Here is a 15,477-nt window from a genome sequence, read left to right on the forward strand (position 1 = left end):
ATCTCATATAACATGTTTCTATATAGAAAAAAAATTTATTTCCGACACTTTGAAAATTTTTATAAACGAAAGGACTACAAAGCTTCCTCCATGAAGAAACAAAACAGAAAAATTGCTTCCGAGGCGGGAAAAACAATATTTATCATCATTGTTTTGTCACGGATTTTTCGAAAATCTCGAAATTTCAAGTAAATTGCTATTTCTTCGCATCGGAAGCAATTTTTCGCGTTTAATAATTATTTATTTTAATGCTAGAAGCCTTTTAAAAAAAAAGAAAATTTGCTTTCAAGTCGGGGAAATAGAAATGTTTTTGAAATTTCAGGTTTTTCGGAAAAGTGGTGAGAAAAAAATCAAAATCACTGTTTTCCCCGAGTTGGAAGCAATTTTTTCTTTTTTTTAAAGTGCTTGTAACGTTGAAACAAATAATTATCAAACGAGAAAAGTTACTTCCGAGTCGAGGAAATATCAAAATTACTTGAAATTTCGAAATTTTCGAAAAATCCCGGACAAAACAATGATAAATATTGTTTTTTTTTTTATTTCAAGTTTCAGAGGGCTGAAAATAATCAAATTTCATTGATGGGAATTGGAATCCTTAAATTTTATTTTTTCGTTGAATCAACGTTGGTAAATTCAGTTTCATATTAGGGGCACAGATAATTCTTTTTGCCGAAACACTACGATAGTGTATTTCATTGTATTTTTTCCTGCTGAATCCGAATTTGAAGTCAGAATTCACAGATTGGCTCAAATTTTTGACGATAATTCCAAAAAAAACTGATTTTAAGTTTTTTTTTGAGTTTTTTGTTATTTGGGTTTTTTGCAATTATCTCAAAACTTTGAGCGAATCTAACAATTCTGACTTTGGATTCGGATTCACTGGCAAAAAATACATGGAATTACACTATAGCTCAGTGTCATTCAAACTTTTTTTCACTTTTTGATTTTATTTTTCTTTCTGAGCATTTTTTTTTTTTTTTTTGAGTTTACCTCAAAAATAAAAAACAATCTGACAATTCTGACTTCGGATTCGGATTCAGCGGGAAAAAATACATGGAAATAGACTAGTGTAGTGTCTCGGCCAAACCACTTTTTATTTTTTGTGTGCCTGTGTAATATATAATGTAAATTTAAATAATAATAATATAAAAATAATAAAAATATTTATTATTATAAATAATAATATAAAAAATATATATAATACTCCTTTTCAAGGAGTAAAAGTCTATTTTAGATTGACATTGGGTATTTTAAATTTAATATTTGTCTGACTAAAAATATTCACTACTACTTAATACTCATTCTTAAGGCCAGGTCCAAGTCGTGTCAGCTGTTCCATTGAAACTTCAAAGGAACAGCTGACTCGACTTGGACCTGGCCTTAAGGTTATGTGATAATTGATTTCACATTTAAATATTTTTCGCAAAATATTTAATAGGTTAAAATTTTGTAAAAAAAACTCTAAAATAGTATAAGAATTTGTTAACTCAAATAATAATTGAATGGTAAATTTCGAAAAAGCGTAAGTGTCATTTTCGCATAACAATGGACAGTGAAAATGACTCTTACACTTTTCAGAATTGAACTTTTTTCGAAATTTACCATTCAATTATTTAATAGAAATAAATATTTATTTTCTAATATTCAAGTAATCGATTATTTCAATATCAATTAAATTTTTTTTTATATATTTATATAATAAATATATTATATATAATATTATTAATAAATAAATTATAAATATATTTTTAATAATTTTTTTTTTTTTTTTAATTAAAAATGTAATGAAATCCGCAATTTATAGATTTTTTTTTGTTACATAAATATTTTTGTAGAGTAACGTAAAAATAAAATAAAAGAAAATAAAATTTTACAATTCTGTATAATGAAATTTTTCATATTTGAAAAAAAATGTTTTCTTTTTAAAAATTTTTAATTAAATCAAATTTATATCTCTTGCATAAACAGATGTTTTTCCAAAGTGCTTTAATTCAGGAAGGAAGCCTTGCTTTTCTCCCCATTAAATGAGAATCGTGTTTTCCCTTCTCACAACCGGAAATGGTCTTAGCGAGATGTATATCTTTGACTGGTTCCAAATTAAAAATAGTAAAACAATTTACACAGCTTCAACAAAAGTCGTAATGTTTTCTTTTTTAATTATACAATCATTAATTTTTTTTTTTAATAAAAGAAAACAATTCATATAAAAAAGAATATCTGGCATTTTTTCATTTTTTTCTATTATTATTATTAATATTTATTTCCTTTTGTTTAATTGTTTTTGGGAAAATTTGAAATAAATAAATGAACTCTTCAAAAACCTGTAACGACTATATATTTTAAAACATATTGTCAATTGGGGGATAGACATTATAACAGATAAACTATATCTCGAAGATATCCTCCAAACTTTTCGCCAGCCCAAAAATTCCCTGCGTTTTTATTTTTTTTATTTTTTTTTTTTTAAAATAAACATTTGATATAATATTAATCGTTCTTTTCTATATACTATATTAATAAATTTCAAGTATATTTTCATATTTAAAAGAAATGATGGAATAATAGAAACAATAATTTTTCAAATCACAAGGAATATCGAGCGTTGAAAGTTTGGCAATATTAGGTGCGTTTTGTAGCATCGCGCAGAAAATTTGTCCACAAAGAATTAACAAATGATTTTTTTTTCATTATGTACACAATCAGAATATTTTGTTTCAATAAAAAAAAAAAAAAGAAAATTTCTAAGTTTTTGAATAACATTAAAATCAATAATTAATAGAAGGTAAACAATTATATTTCTTATTACGATTTTTTTTTTTATTGAAACAAATTTTCTGTTTTATGTTTAAATACGAGTATAACGTATTGTAGATTTTAATTCTGGATAAAATCAAACTCTTTATGAAAATAACTAGCAGAATTTTATGTTGAGTTTTTCACTAATTATTTTCACAAAAAGTAATTTGCAACATAATTAAGCGTTCAAGATAAAATTTCTTCATATATATATAATATATATATATATATATATATATATATATATATATATATGATTTTTATATCCACTAGAGAGTGAATGACAATTTTAATATATAAAAATCGTTTTAACAATGACAGAAATCTTTTATTATATTCGTTTTATTAATAAACAATTTATAGAATAGATTTTCTGTTTTTAAATAATTGACTCGTCATAAGTTTCACTTATCATCGTCTCTGCCATTTTATAAATGAATTTTTTCTTCAGCAATGAATTCAATATCTTCAAATTCCATTTAGTGTAATTAATTGACTAATTTTTATTTTTATTTAAAAAGTTTCATAAATAATATTATTATTATTATTATTATTATAAATATAAAATTATAATTAATTAAACAAAATCTTTAATTGTATTTTAATTAAGAATGAGGAATAAAAATATTTTATACATATTTTACTGATAATAATGCAAAGATTATAAATAGATATTTATATATAAAGAAAAGTATTTGTACTTTCATTTCATTTTTTGACTGAATTTTATATTTGTATTGAAAAAAAATTTGAAATTTTGCAAATAAAACTTGAAAAAGAAAGAAATACTCACTCTGCAGTGGATAATTTGTGAATTTTCGTTTAGCTAATGTTTATAGTTAATTTTATATATATAATTTTCAGTTGCGATAAATTTGTTCGGCTTTTTTTTATATAATTTTCATAAGCTACCTATACAATATAATAATTGTGCAGTCCTTAATTGCGATCTAAATTTAATTACAGGGTTTAACATATTATTCTTTGACGAAAAATAAAGTTGTGTGCACATTGAGAAAAATTGTGATTTTCGTGACAATCTGCATTTAATATATATATATTATATATCTAGGCTTTGGTATTAGAATTATTACATAATAATAATAAAAAAAAATGTTTCTGTAATTAAATTCAATCGTGTAGATTATTTAATTTTCTACGCTTTCAAAATTTCAAGCATTTGATATTACAATACATGCATTCTTTTCACATTTTTCATCATCATTCACTAATAATCTCAAAAATTGTACGCCTATTAAAAGTTCGTTTTAGCGTTTCTCTTTTTCAAAAATTCACCATTGGATATTAATTATAATCGTAGACTACATTTTAACATTTATGTTTAAAAAAAAATTAAAATATTTTAATTCTTTCTTTTTAACAATTCAAAGACGCAATATATATATATACCTATATTTATTGAGGATGAATTTTCGTTTAGAGATTGTATTTTATTCTATATTATTTTTATTATTATTCTGACCATGGTAACATCCTGGCGTCCACTGAATTTGCAATAAATCGTTTCATAAAAGAATTATTTATACAATAAACGGTCATTACTCTAAGATAAAGTTTAGGCACTTTCTACGAGTAAACCGAGAATCGTATTTTTTTGTTTTCTATTTCAAATGCTATTACATTAAAAACAATAATGTTAAAAAGGTGATACTAACAAAAATTAATATAATTTATGTGAAAACAATTTTATGAAAATGCTTTATATAAAGTTCAATCGTTGGTCAATTATACTGATTATACTATTAACTCATTTTCAGGTAGTTTTTTTTCGACAGTCTCTATCAAAAATTGTTTCAATAGATTTTTACGAAATTCATTTTTTCGTTTATTATTTTAATATCAATAAATTTATAAATAATTATTATTAATATACATATAATAATAAATAAATAAATCAAGATATTTTGCCATTAATGTCAGATAATTTTACTAAATTAAATTTTATAGTATTAAGTTTTGAATTTTTGATAGAGACTGCAACAGGTAAACTAAACTATTCCTTTCTCTTTCTTTTATTTTATATATATATAAAAATTTATATACTGTCGAACTCTTTTTGTTGAAAAATTATAGACTTGGATAATTTAAACAATAATATCATAATTCTAACATTAATCATAGAAGCTTATCTCTTTTTCAATATAATATAATTTAAGATAATATTAATATAAATATATCGTGGCAAATAAATTGCAGATTCTCTATATATAAACGAGTGATCATTGAAAGCACAAATTCTAAATCCTGCATATAGTAAAAAAAATAATTACATATTTCATAACAGTTTTCTTCTTTAATATAAACTTAATATTTGAAAAATATATGTATATATATATAATTTATATAATTTATATATATCTAGATGTCTATGAAAGCATATCGAGATTCATTAAATATATCGAGAGTAAATGGAATTCTATAATATTCTAAATACCACCGTCTCGATAAAATCACTATATTATAATAACTATTTAATTTCAAAAAACGTTATTTTAAAACGTTAGAAGAAATTTTTATTACTCGAAGGTATAGCCACCATGGTCGAAGTACACAATATTTCTTATTACATGACATAACTATGTCTATATGATTGAAATTTTTATTGACATAGTAATACTGGCATTAAAGTTATATCATTTGTCATTGATTTAAAAAAAAAGTTTAACATTAAAAATTGCGCAAATAACAATTATAAATTATTATACAAATTATTATTTTCAATTATAAATTATAGTTTTTAAAAAAAGAACCGTTTGAAAATTTGTTGCATTTTCATTAAAATACAGTTACGCTGTATTCACGGTTTTCAAGGCACTCGATATGTTTAATAAAAAAAAAATTTATTAACATTTTTTTTTCGTTTTGTATCCCTCTTACAATTTTTTTTTTTTCGTTACTTAAAAACCATGAACGAGTGCAACAGGTAAATGCGCGATAACAATTATTATAATAATGTATACGTCTATGGAAAATAGAAATTTGAAAAAAAACGAAAAACTAATTTACACTTTTAATCTTTCTTACAATATATTTACGACTTAAAAAGTGAGATTTTTTTTTTTTTTATTGATCTATGTAATTTTCTCTCTCCTAAACTAGATAATTGTTTATTTTTTTCCTAAGCAATTCCACAATTTCAAAAGAAATTTTTATACATACAAATGATAATTATAAAATTACAACATAATAGTAAAATATGCTTCTTAATATGGAATCCTAAATTATACTCAGTCTAGAAATAAATATTTCTATAAATTTAAATAATTATTTAAAATACTCCAGTTTGTACAAACTTGTAGAGTAGAATTATTTTCTTTTTGGTAAATTAGTAGTAAAAAATGAAAATAAGATAACAAAACTATTTTTTTCAATAAAAAATATAGTCAAAAAATTGAAATTAAAATAATATATTTTTTTTGGAATATTGACTAGAACTTCCTTGGGTTCATTAGTTTTGTCTTTTTTTTGCAAAAACTTAACGATTTCTTTCGAAAAAATTGAGTCAATTGAGTTCAGTCGTACTTACTGCATTAATAATAAAAACCTTACGGTGTTGTCGACGTTAAAAAAGTTGGATCGACTGCAGCTACTTTTGCCGTTAGAAAAGCGTGCATGCAGAATAATAAATTCTGTAACTGGGAGCATTCCAATTCCTGAAAAAATTAATGAATGCTTTAAACTCAATGTTACAATGTATTGTTGTATAATAATATAATTCTCATGAAATTTATTGTTAAATCAAAAAAAAAAAATTCTATATATATTTACCTTAGTTTCAATAGCGTTACTGTCATGTTCTTGAAAATGTAATTTTAATCTACTTTTGCCATCATCACTGGACCCACGAAGTTGAGAAAATTTATACCTCCAAACATTGTCCGTCATGCCATCAAAAGCGAGCGAAAAACCTTGAGACCACTCCAACGTCAATCCTGCTGATTTTCCATTGAAATTCACTGGAAATGTTTTGCTCTAAAACAGAAACTTTGCTCTTAATAACTGTTTTTTTTATTATTTAAAATTAAATATTTTAAAACTTACAAATACAATAAAAACAAGTTGTAAATTCAGATGTTCATTACATGAACATTTTGCTTCCTCTTTACGATCAGCAAAAAAATTTGCTTTCTCGTGGAGAAAGCATTAATATTGAAATAAACATACAAAAATAATATAATAATATAAACATTTGAGTAAATATACATTTGAGTTAAATTTAAAAAATTAATGGAAGTTAAAAAATAAAAAATTCACTTTTTAGCCAAAATTTCTAAATATTAATGAATTATTATTTACAATTATATCGATTCGTTTCAATGCAAGGAACACAATTATTTTATATTTAAACTTGAATTTAAATAAATACAAAATTTTTCAGCTAAAATGTGAATTTTCTATTTTTTAACTTTCATTAATTTATTAAATTTACCTCAAATGTATATTTATATATATATATATATAATCGATTCGTTTTCATGCAAGGAATACAATTATTTCATATATAAACTTCAATTTTAAAAATCACAAAATTTTATTCCCAAAATGTGAATTTTTGATTTTTTAACTTTCAATAATTCTTTAAATTTAAATTAAAACTATACTTTATATATACCGATCGATTTGTCTTGACGTAAGGAATACGATTTTATTATATATAAGCTCAAATTTTTCTATTTAAAAATTTTTTCGTTTAAAAATGATTTTTGGAAAAAAGACGATAAAATTTTTTTTTTTGGTATTTTTTAAAATCCTTTGGTCAGTTTTCAGATATTAATATGATAAATGAGCCTACAAAATTTTATCTAAATTCATTCAAACCTGTTAAAGTTATCGTCTAAACAAAAAAGGGATCCACACACACACACACACATACATCCGGACAATTGATCAGGATCTCATATAACATGTTTCTATATAGAAAAAAAATTTGTTTCCGCCACTTTGAAAATTTTTATAAACGAAAGGACTACAAAGCTTCCTCCATGAGGAAACAAAAGTATGTAGTAAATTTTTTTCTTTTTTTAATTAATAAATAAAGAAACTAACTTTAAGATGTGTGACTGCAGAACAAACGGCAGTATGCCATGCAGCTTCAACTCGCAATAATTCCTGCCTCGTTTCCACGCTAAGATACCTTGGAGACTTTCCAGGACTCTGCGCTAAAAAACAATGTTGACGCTCGTCAACATTTTCCGATTCTCGCATCACACGAAACATTGTCTGATATACTTTAAAAGTTAATGCACATCTTGACCAGTCTCCTATGTTGCACTGTTTACAATTTAAAAAAAAAACATTTATTAAGGGCAATTTTAGAAATTTTATATTAACTTTAAACATATTGAAAATAATAAATTTCACTTAAAAAAAAGTACTATTATAGAATAAATTCCAATCTAATCATAATTTAATACGTACGGGCGGTGTTTCGAAAAGTAACAAGTCCGGTCCTTTAAGAGCTAAAAACCTTGGCCTGTAACTTTGCCATGGTTGATTGCTATTGCTGATGGCCTCATTTACCCAGCCCATATATTCAATTCGCTCGCCTACTCCAAAGTTTCGATTGTATAACTTCATCTAGAAAATTAAAAAAAAAAAATGACATCAATAATTTATCTTTTATTTCAATTTTTGAAATTAATAATAAAATTAATATCATTATCGTTAATAGTTAAATTAACTTTTTCATCGTTATTGTAGAAAAAAATGTATTTTTACATATTTTTTTCTTCAAAAAATTATTTTAAAAAACATTAATAATAATGATTGTTACAAAAATTAAAAATATATATTAAAACTTATTATTAAAAAAAACAATAAAAATTATTATTTTAATAATTAAGCAAAAAAGTATAATTTTTAATTGCCTACGAATAACCGACGTGAGAAAATAAAAAAAAAAAAATACTCACTTGAAAATGTGTCAGTCCTGTAATATTATCTGTAATAAATTTCAACCATTGACTAAGAATGGCACTATCGTCGCAATGTATTATTCCAGTTCTGGCTCCATTTAATCCTCTTACTTCGAAAGCATTCCGCCTCAATTTATCAGTACCAAATATATATCTAGTAACATATGCCATCATCAATGGAACTGAAACAAAATTATCATTTCTAGACAAAACTTTTCAACATTCTCTCATAGGTTGGATATTTATTTTTGTTTTGAAAAATTACAATTTTCAGTCAGAGCAATATAACTCTATCCTACCTACCAATAATCAATAAACTGAGATTTTGAAATTAGCATGTAAAATTATTCATGAGTAAAATATATTGGATTTGAATGAATTACACACTATAATTTTATAGTCAAAACTAGTTGAAAAAGAACAAAAATTTAAGAAAATATTTTAAAGACAAATTCTAAATTAAAATATAAATTTATATATAAAAAAAAAATTAAATTAAATCAATTAATTCTTAACTTTGTGTCATATCGGACTATAAAATAATTACGTATTCTTTAAACGTCTTATACTGCTACTTATAACCCATTGTAAGAATAGTTCAATGTGCTTTAATAAAAAATGTAGATAGGTTTCTGGAGCAATCACTAACTTTTCAATATATGTCCACTAGTCATTTAAAAGTTTATAGCGCAAAACTATATATGTATATTCAATGAATAAATGTGTCATACAAAGATATTGTTGCGAGTCGTTAAAATGAATATATTTGTTTTATTTAAACGCTTTGTTGCTAAAAGTGGAGATCCATACCTGTTATTAGATCGACCCACTTTTTTGCGTGGGTGGAACTTGCAGATGCATTCGAACCATGTCTACTGTGACTGCATCTAGGGCTTCCTGGTTGTTTACTCGGTGAAACCCATCCATCCTCTGCAGTACCATTTGTGGCATTATCTAATTTTTCCTCCTTTTCTATATGTGGGAAAATTAGTATATTTTTAATACAATTTAGAACAAATTGTGATATTCAATATATATATATTTTTTGAATTTTATTAATAATTTGTTATAAGAATTCATTATTTTCTAAGAAAAATAATTATTTAAATAATCTATCAATAATTTTAAAAAAATTATTAAAGAAAATAATTTTAAAAAAAAATTATGACAAACTACGATAAAATTTCAAAAGAAAAATAAATTTTGTAAATTGAAAAATGAAAATGAAATCAAGAAATTAAAAATTTGCAAAATTGCAATAACAAGAAGGTAATAATTAATTACCATTTTTCTGTAAAAATGGCTTCGCTGCTCGATAATGTTTCACTGTCAAAACAACCAAGTCGCCAGCATTTCGAAGTATATTCACGGCATCGTCATGATTGCAGGCTGTGATGTATTCTCCATTCACTGTTCGATAATTGTGCAAATAAAAAGATTATAGTTCAATCAAAGACAAAGCATTAGTTGATAATTCGACTCATTGAATTAATCAATATTAAAATATTCAATAATCATATATGTAATGTAAAGAACAAAAATTTATTGTTTATTAATATTTAAAATGGCAAGTTTTTTTTCCATCGAGCAATAATAATAAATAAAATAACAATAAATAATTAATTAAAACAAATTTTTAATTTTAAGAAATTCAATTTCAATTTAAAGAAATCCAATTTCAATTAAATAAAAAATTTTATTTTCTTTTTATATTTAAAACAAATTTTTTTTTTATTTCTTTTGTCATTTGTTAACATGAAAGATAATGATTAAACCTTTTATAATAGCGTCTCCAACGAAAAGTTGACCACATTGATCAGCTGCTTGTCCTTTATAAATTCGTGATATCAAAACAGGAAGCTTGTGCTCAGCTCCTCCTTTTATACTCAATCCTAAGCCTCCAACTTTTTGCCTCGTTATCTGAACCATTCGCTCTTTTGCATCCACAGGAGGTTTATTATGATTCGTTGCCTGCTAGAAACCATTAAATTTTAATATTATTTTTTTTAGGTAAATTTATTTCGAATTTTTCAAATTTACACATATGTCCCTTAATTTTCTATTAAAATTAAAAACTTCTCGAATCTTAAAAAGAAAATTAAAAATTAATATTCATATGGTTGGGAATTATTCGAGCAAATCATATAATGTTTAATTATTATAAAATTAACTTATTGTATGATAAAAAAAATGTTATTGCATCTAATGTTTCTATGAATTTTTTTTTTTTTTTTTTTGGTGAGAAAGAAGTAAATTATAGCATTATGAGTTTAATTCTCACGATTCACATATATTTATAAACAAGATAACGTCAATTTTAACGATCTTAACAAGCTATTATTTAATATGGTTAATGTTACTTATAATTGGAAGACGGCAAATGAAGTGCACAAATGCACAGTTTTCCAATATTTGTTGGAATTTAATTTTAGATCTCTAACGATTTTAATTCAAAATGACAGTGAGCTAAGTGAATTTGTCGATAATTGAATTTCAAGACAGCTTGGAGTTATAATTAAAGCATTTTATTCCGTAATATATGAATTTATTCAAATGCCATCAAAATGATATCTATCCGCACAGACTTTAATATCGATTACTTACTTGCGCCGAGAATAAATAATATCGGAATGTGTAGTAAATAGTCAAAGTTAAAAAAATGTAATATATTGAAAAAATATTTTTAAAAAAATATAACAATAATAGCAAAAAATATAAATGTACATAAAATATAAAAACAATTAATATTAATACAAATAAAATATAAAAAAAAAAATATCGAAAAATCATATTACCTCTAAATCTTCTCTTTGAAGTTTCAGAATTTCCATTGATAGATATAATCGCATTGGAATTGGTTTACTTTTGCCATCGCTAACTGCCACCATTCCCGTCCGCACCTTTGATTTAAAAAGAAAACAATTTTCTAATTAATAAATAAATAATTTTATACATTGTTGTTGCTTAAAATTTTTGTTGTGTCCGCTTAAAAAATTCATTATCTCGATTTTCTTGTAAATTAAAAAAAAAATTTTAATTTAATATTTTATTTATTTTTTTCTTAATGAAAATTTTTTTATATATATCAAAAATTACTATTAATTGTAATTTCACATTTTTTAAATGGTATTTAAAAATTTTATAAACCAATTTTCCATTATCAAAATTTCTAAATTATTTTGGAGCACATAAAATTTAATTACATTATAATTTAAATTAAATTTAATTTATTGACATTAATTTTCTACTTTACTTTATATAATGTTTAACTAGCCCTTTGAGAATTATAATTCTGGTATATAAATACTTTAATATAGATCGCCCTTTCTCAAAGGGTAAATTAATTAAATTTTATTAAAATTCGAATTATATTATAATAATTTTGCTTAAAAAATAATAATATTATTATTCTAATTTCATAAAATTTGCTAAACAAATAAAAACAAAAAAAGAAATGTATCGCGTCCTTTCATTTCTGTTCATTGAATTAAAAATAGGCACGTTTAATAAAGGATTTATAAAATCGTTAAACATTGTGTATAACAAGGTGATGAGTGAAAAGAACAAAAGTCACATTGTTTTAAGTAAACATCGAAAATTTTGATTCTTCTAAAAAAAAAAGTGGAAATTTAATAGAAAATATGAAATATAAATTAGGGACAATTAACGGTCATAAATTAAGGTCGATGTTCGATTGAGAAAAGATTGACGCGCATGGCATTGCAGTTCAAAAAAAGCATTAACACTTACTTTTATTTGCATATAATAACATGATTTATTTAAGTTTACGAAACATTTTTTTCGCAAAGATTCAAAAAATAAAATCAATTTATCAATTAAGAACTTAAAAAGTCATAATATATTTAACCCTAAACGTTTTAAAGCAAGTTCTATAGGGATCAAATTCACAAAATCGACTTTTAAATTGGCATTCATACATATATATGTAACTAGTAATTTCCATCAGGTATATAATTGTTCTGTCGATGTAATGTAGTAATAATTTTTGAACAGGCATGTCACGAACACATTCTATCCCCCAACTTGTATTGATTGCAAAGATCGTGTTAGATAAAGATAAAAAATTAGATGGGACATTTCATTCACAAGTATATTCTCACCTTTAACTTCTGATCAATCTTCTCCTCAATCGGAGTACTCATTTTCGTTGAGTTAATTCTCATAATTAATTTACTGATTCCACAATTCATCCATTGGCCACAAATAGCACAAGCTGTCAAAACTCAAATGTAACCAATTACTCGAGCATTGGAGGTGCCACATTTTTTTTTTCTTTTTGTTATAATCGTACGTTGAACTCACGAATGACAAAAAAATTTATTCCTAAAGTCTTGAGACAATTCTAGTGTCAATCAAAATTTTGACAGACAATGATTTTCCACAGTGTTAGGAGACATTTAAATATTTATTCACATTTGACAACTATTCTGTTGAACTTGTACGAATCCCGGATTTTTAAACCACGTTCCCTGCGTTCACGTCGGAGAATCGTCGTAAAATGAACTCAACTGAACTTGTATAATAGAACTCTAGATAGCGTGACGAGCGGTTTCACAAAAAGTGAGGTATTTTAAAAAATTTTCATCACTTGAAGAAACAAAAATTCTAAAATTCAATAAAAGAAAATAATTTAAAGAATTTTATTTGTTTAAAAAAATTATTAAAATTTACAACTTAAAGTAACCCTTTTATTTTTGAATATAGATTAAAAACAGATAGTAGGAATTTGTTTTAAAAAGAAAAAAAATTTATATATTCTTTTGACACTACATTTTTAAATAAATTATATTTTTATACATATATTTCTCTCATCAGACATTATTTTTAGTAATATTATATTTTTTTTTTAACTAGATTTCAAAAATTAATTTCTAAATGATCAAACTAATGTAATTTCAAGCACAAGCTTAATAACATTAATTTTATTAACAAAAGAATAAAATTATCTCACATTTACCTCGTAAAGAGTCATAACATTTTTAATAACAATTATGGCATAATTAAAAGTGTTGGTACAAAAATAATTATTTTTTTTTTAATAACAATAGGGCATAACTTGTAAAATTAATCAATAATAAATTTTCTCTACATAACATTTTTTAATAATAGCTGAACAATTATCTAAAGTTGTTGTTTTCGTCAAAAGACTATTTTCTTTAAAAAGTCATAAGCTGCATTTATAACGCCCCAACTAATGAATGATCTCATGTAATTTAAATGAACACCTTTATAAAAACTCGTTATACTACGATTTCGAGCAATATACAATTCACGTACAGTTATAGTAAATTTATCAAAATTACCACCTATTTTTGTTTGCATGTGAATTTTTATTACATTAAAGGGATAGAACACTGTGCTCGTGAAACCACCAATAACAGCACCAGAAATAAAATTTTTTAAAATTGATTGTCTATCACCCATTAATTCTTTTGATTTATCTCTTAGCGTAAAAAATGTGAGATTTGAAAGTCCATTTCTATAAATAATGGGAACAAGTCCACGATAACACTCACGAACACCATATTTTGTTAATATATAATTAAAAGCATGAGTTGTATTTTTAAATTTATTATGATAACGATAATCTTGCAATAGAGTTTGTACTCTTTCTAATGGCATTAAAGTTGCTTCAGTTGCTCCAGCAATATTGGCTGCTAAAATTTTTGCAAATACTTTATTTCCTGTCAATATACTAATTCTTTCTTTTGTACCTTCATAAACACTAAACATTATGCTCAATGAAAGAGTTTTTTGACAAAGAGGAGGCAGTATCCCTCGATATAAAAGACTAAAACCTTCTTGTGATAATTGACGTATAGCAGCATTTGCAGGTACACCATCCAAAATCTTAAAATAAATTATTACTCACTAAATAGAATATATATGTAAATTTAAATAATAATTTTTATTTATCTCATTAATGTAAAATATTTTACCTGTCTAAAAATAATTTTATTTATAGGATAAGTAACTGTAATATTAATAACAGCCGATCCCCATCCACAAACAAATTCACGAACATCGTTTGAATTTGGTTTAAGAATTGAACTAATTTCAATTTCTTCTTTTTGGGGTAAATCATCTGTCTCAATTTTTAAATTATCAGCTGCTTCAACTTTTGGAAAAGTCCATGTCTCTTCACATCTTTTCCAATCCATATTGAATATATATATATATATTTTTTTTTAATGCTAAAAACATTAAAACACGATATATAAATTAACTATTTGACAGTATCATAAAAAATAAATTATTTATTTAAATATTTTATAAGTTAAACCACGAATTTTTATTTAAATGCAATTTAATAATTAATTATTAATTACAATTTCTACTATAAATTCGATTATTTATATACTCATGTAGCAATTGATATATAAATAATTGTAAAGAATTTTTAAAATAAATAATATGTATTCAGAACAAAACAAGATAATTATTATATAATTATTCTAACCTGTGCAATGTCCAAATTGTAACAATGTCACATTTTTAAGACTCTTCCAGTTTCATCAAATTTTTAAATTACATCAAAGAACATATTTTAAATTCATTAACTATCAGTTGTCACAGTATATTTTTTTCATGATTTATTGAGATAAATTTACTGATAATTTTTCAACACGATAAAACTGTTTTTACCCAAACAATTGATACTATTTATCTTTAAATTTGGATAAACAGCTGATTGCTAGCTAGGGGATGACTACACTCGAAATCG

General features: G+C 23.9%; 2 protein-coding genes across 3 annotated transcripts; both read right to left on the minus strand.

Moving 5' to 3' along the window:
* Positions 1 to 2,318: 2,318 nt before the first annotated feature.
* Positions 2,319 to 13,335, minus strand: LOC127286971 (gamma-1-syntrophin). Of its 2 annotated transcripts, none has more exons than XM_051313640.1 (10): positions 12,854 to 13,335; positions 11,528 to 11,632; positions 10,508 to 10,703; positions 10,017 to 10,142; positions 9,543 to 9,704; positions 8,730 to 8,914; positions 8,236 to 8,394; positions 7,864 to 8,088; positions 6,586 to 6,789; positions 2,319 to 6,470 (listed from the first exon to the last, which is right to left on the minus strand). In XM_051313640.1, exons 1-10 carry the CDS (start codon positions 12,941 to 12,943, stop codon positions 6,363 to 6,365), a joined length of 1,560 nt encoding a protein of 519 aa, XP_051169597.1. In that variant the 5' UTR covers positions 12,944 to 13,335; the 3' UTR covers positions 2,319 to 6,362. The 2 variants fall into 2 exon arrangements, with proteins under 2 accessions (XP_051169597.1, XP_051169596.1); XM_051313639.1 differs by having other exon boundaries at positions 10,508 to 10,706.
* A 328-nt stretch (positions 13,336 to 13,663) lies between these two features.
* LOC127286972 (mitochondrial nicotinamide adenine dinucleotide transporter SLC25A51) lies at positions 13,664 to 15,452 on the minus strand. The gene is made up of 3 exons (XM_051313642.1): positions 15,214 to 15,452; positions 14,693 to 14,947; positions 13,664 to 14,603 (listed from the first exon to the last, which is right to left on the minus strand). Exons 2-3 carry the CDS (start codon positions 14,912 to 14,914, stop codon positions 13,893 to 13,895), a joined length of 933 nt encoding a protein of 310 aa, XP_051169599.1. The 5' UTR covers positions 14,915 to 14,947; positions 15,214 to 15,452; the 3' UTR covers positions 13,664 to 13,892.
* Positions 15,453 to 15,477: the final 25 nt, after the last annotated feature.

Source organism: Leptopilina boulardi, unplaced genomic scaffold (genome assembly GCF_019393585.1).
Source record: "Leptopilina boulardi isolate dan_hultmark-lab unplaced genomic scaffold, ZJU_Lbou_2.1 LbouV2_366, whole genome shotgun sequence".
NCBI classification, from domain to species: Eukaryota; Metazoa; Arthropoda; class Insecta; order Hymenoptera; family Figitidae; genus Leptopilina; species Leptopilina boulardi.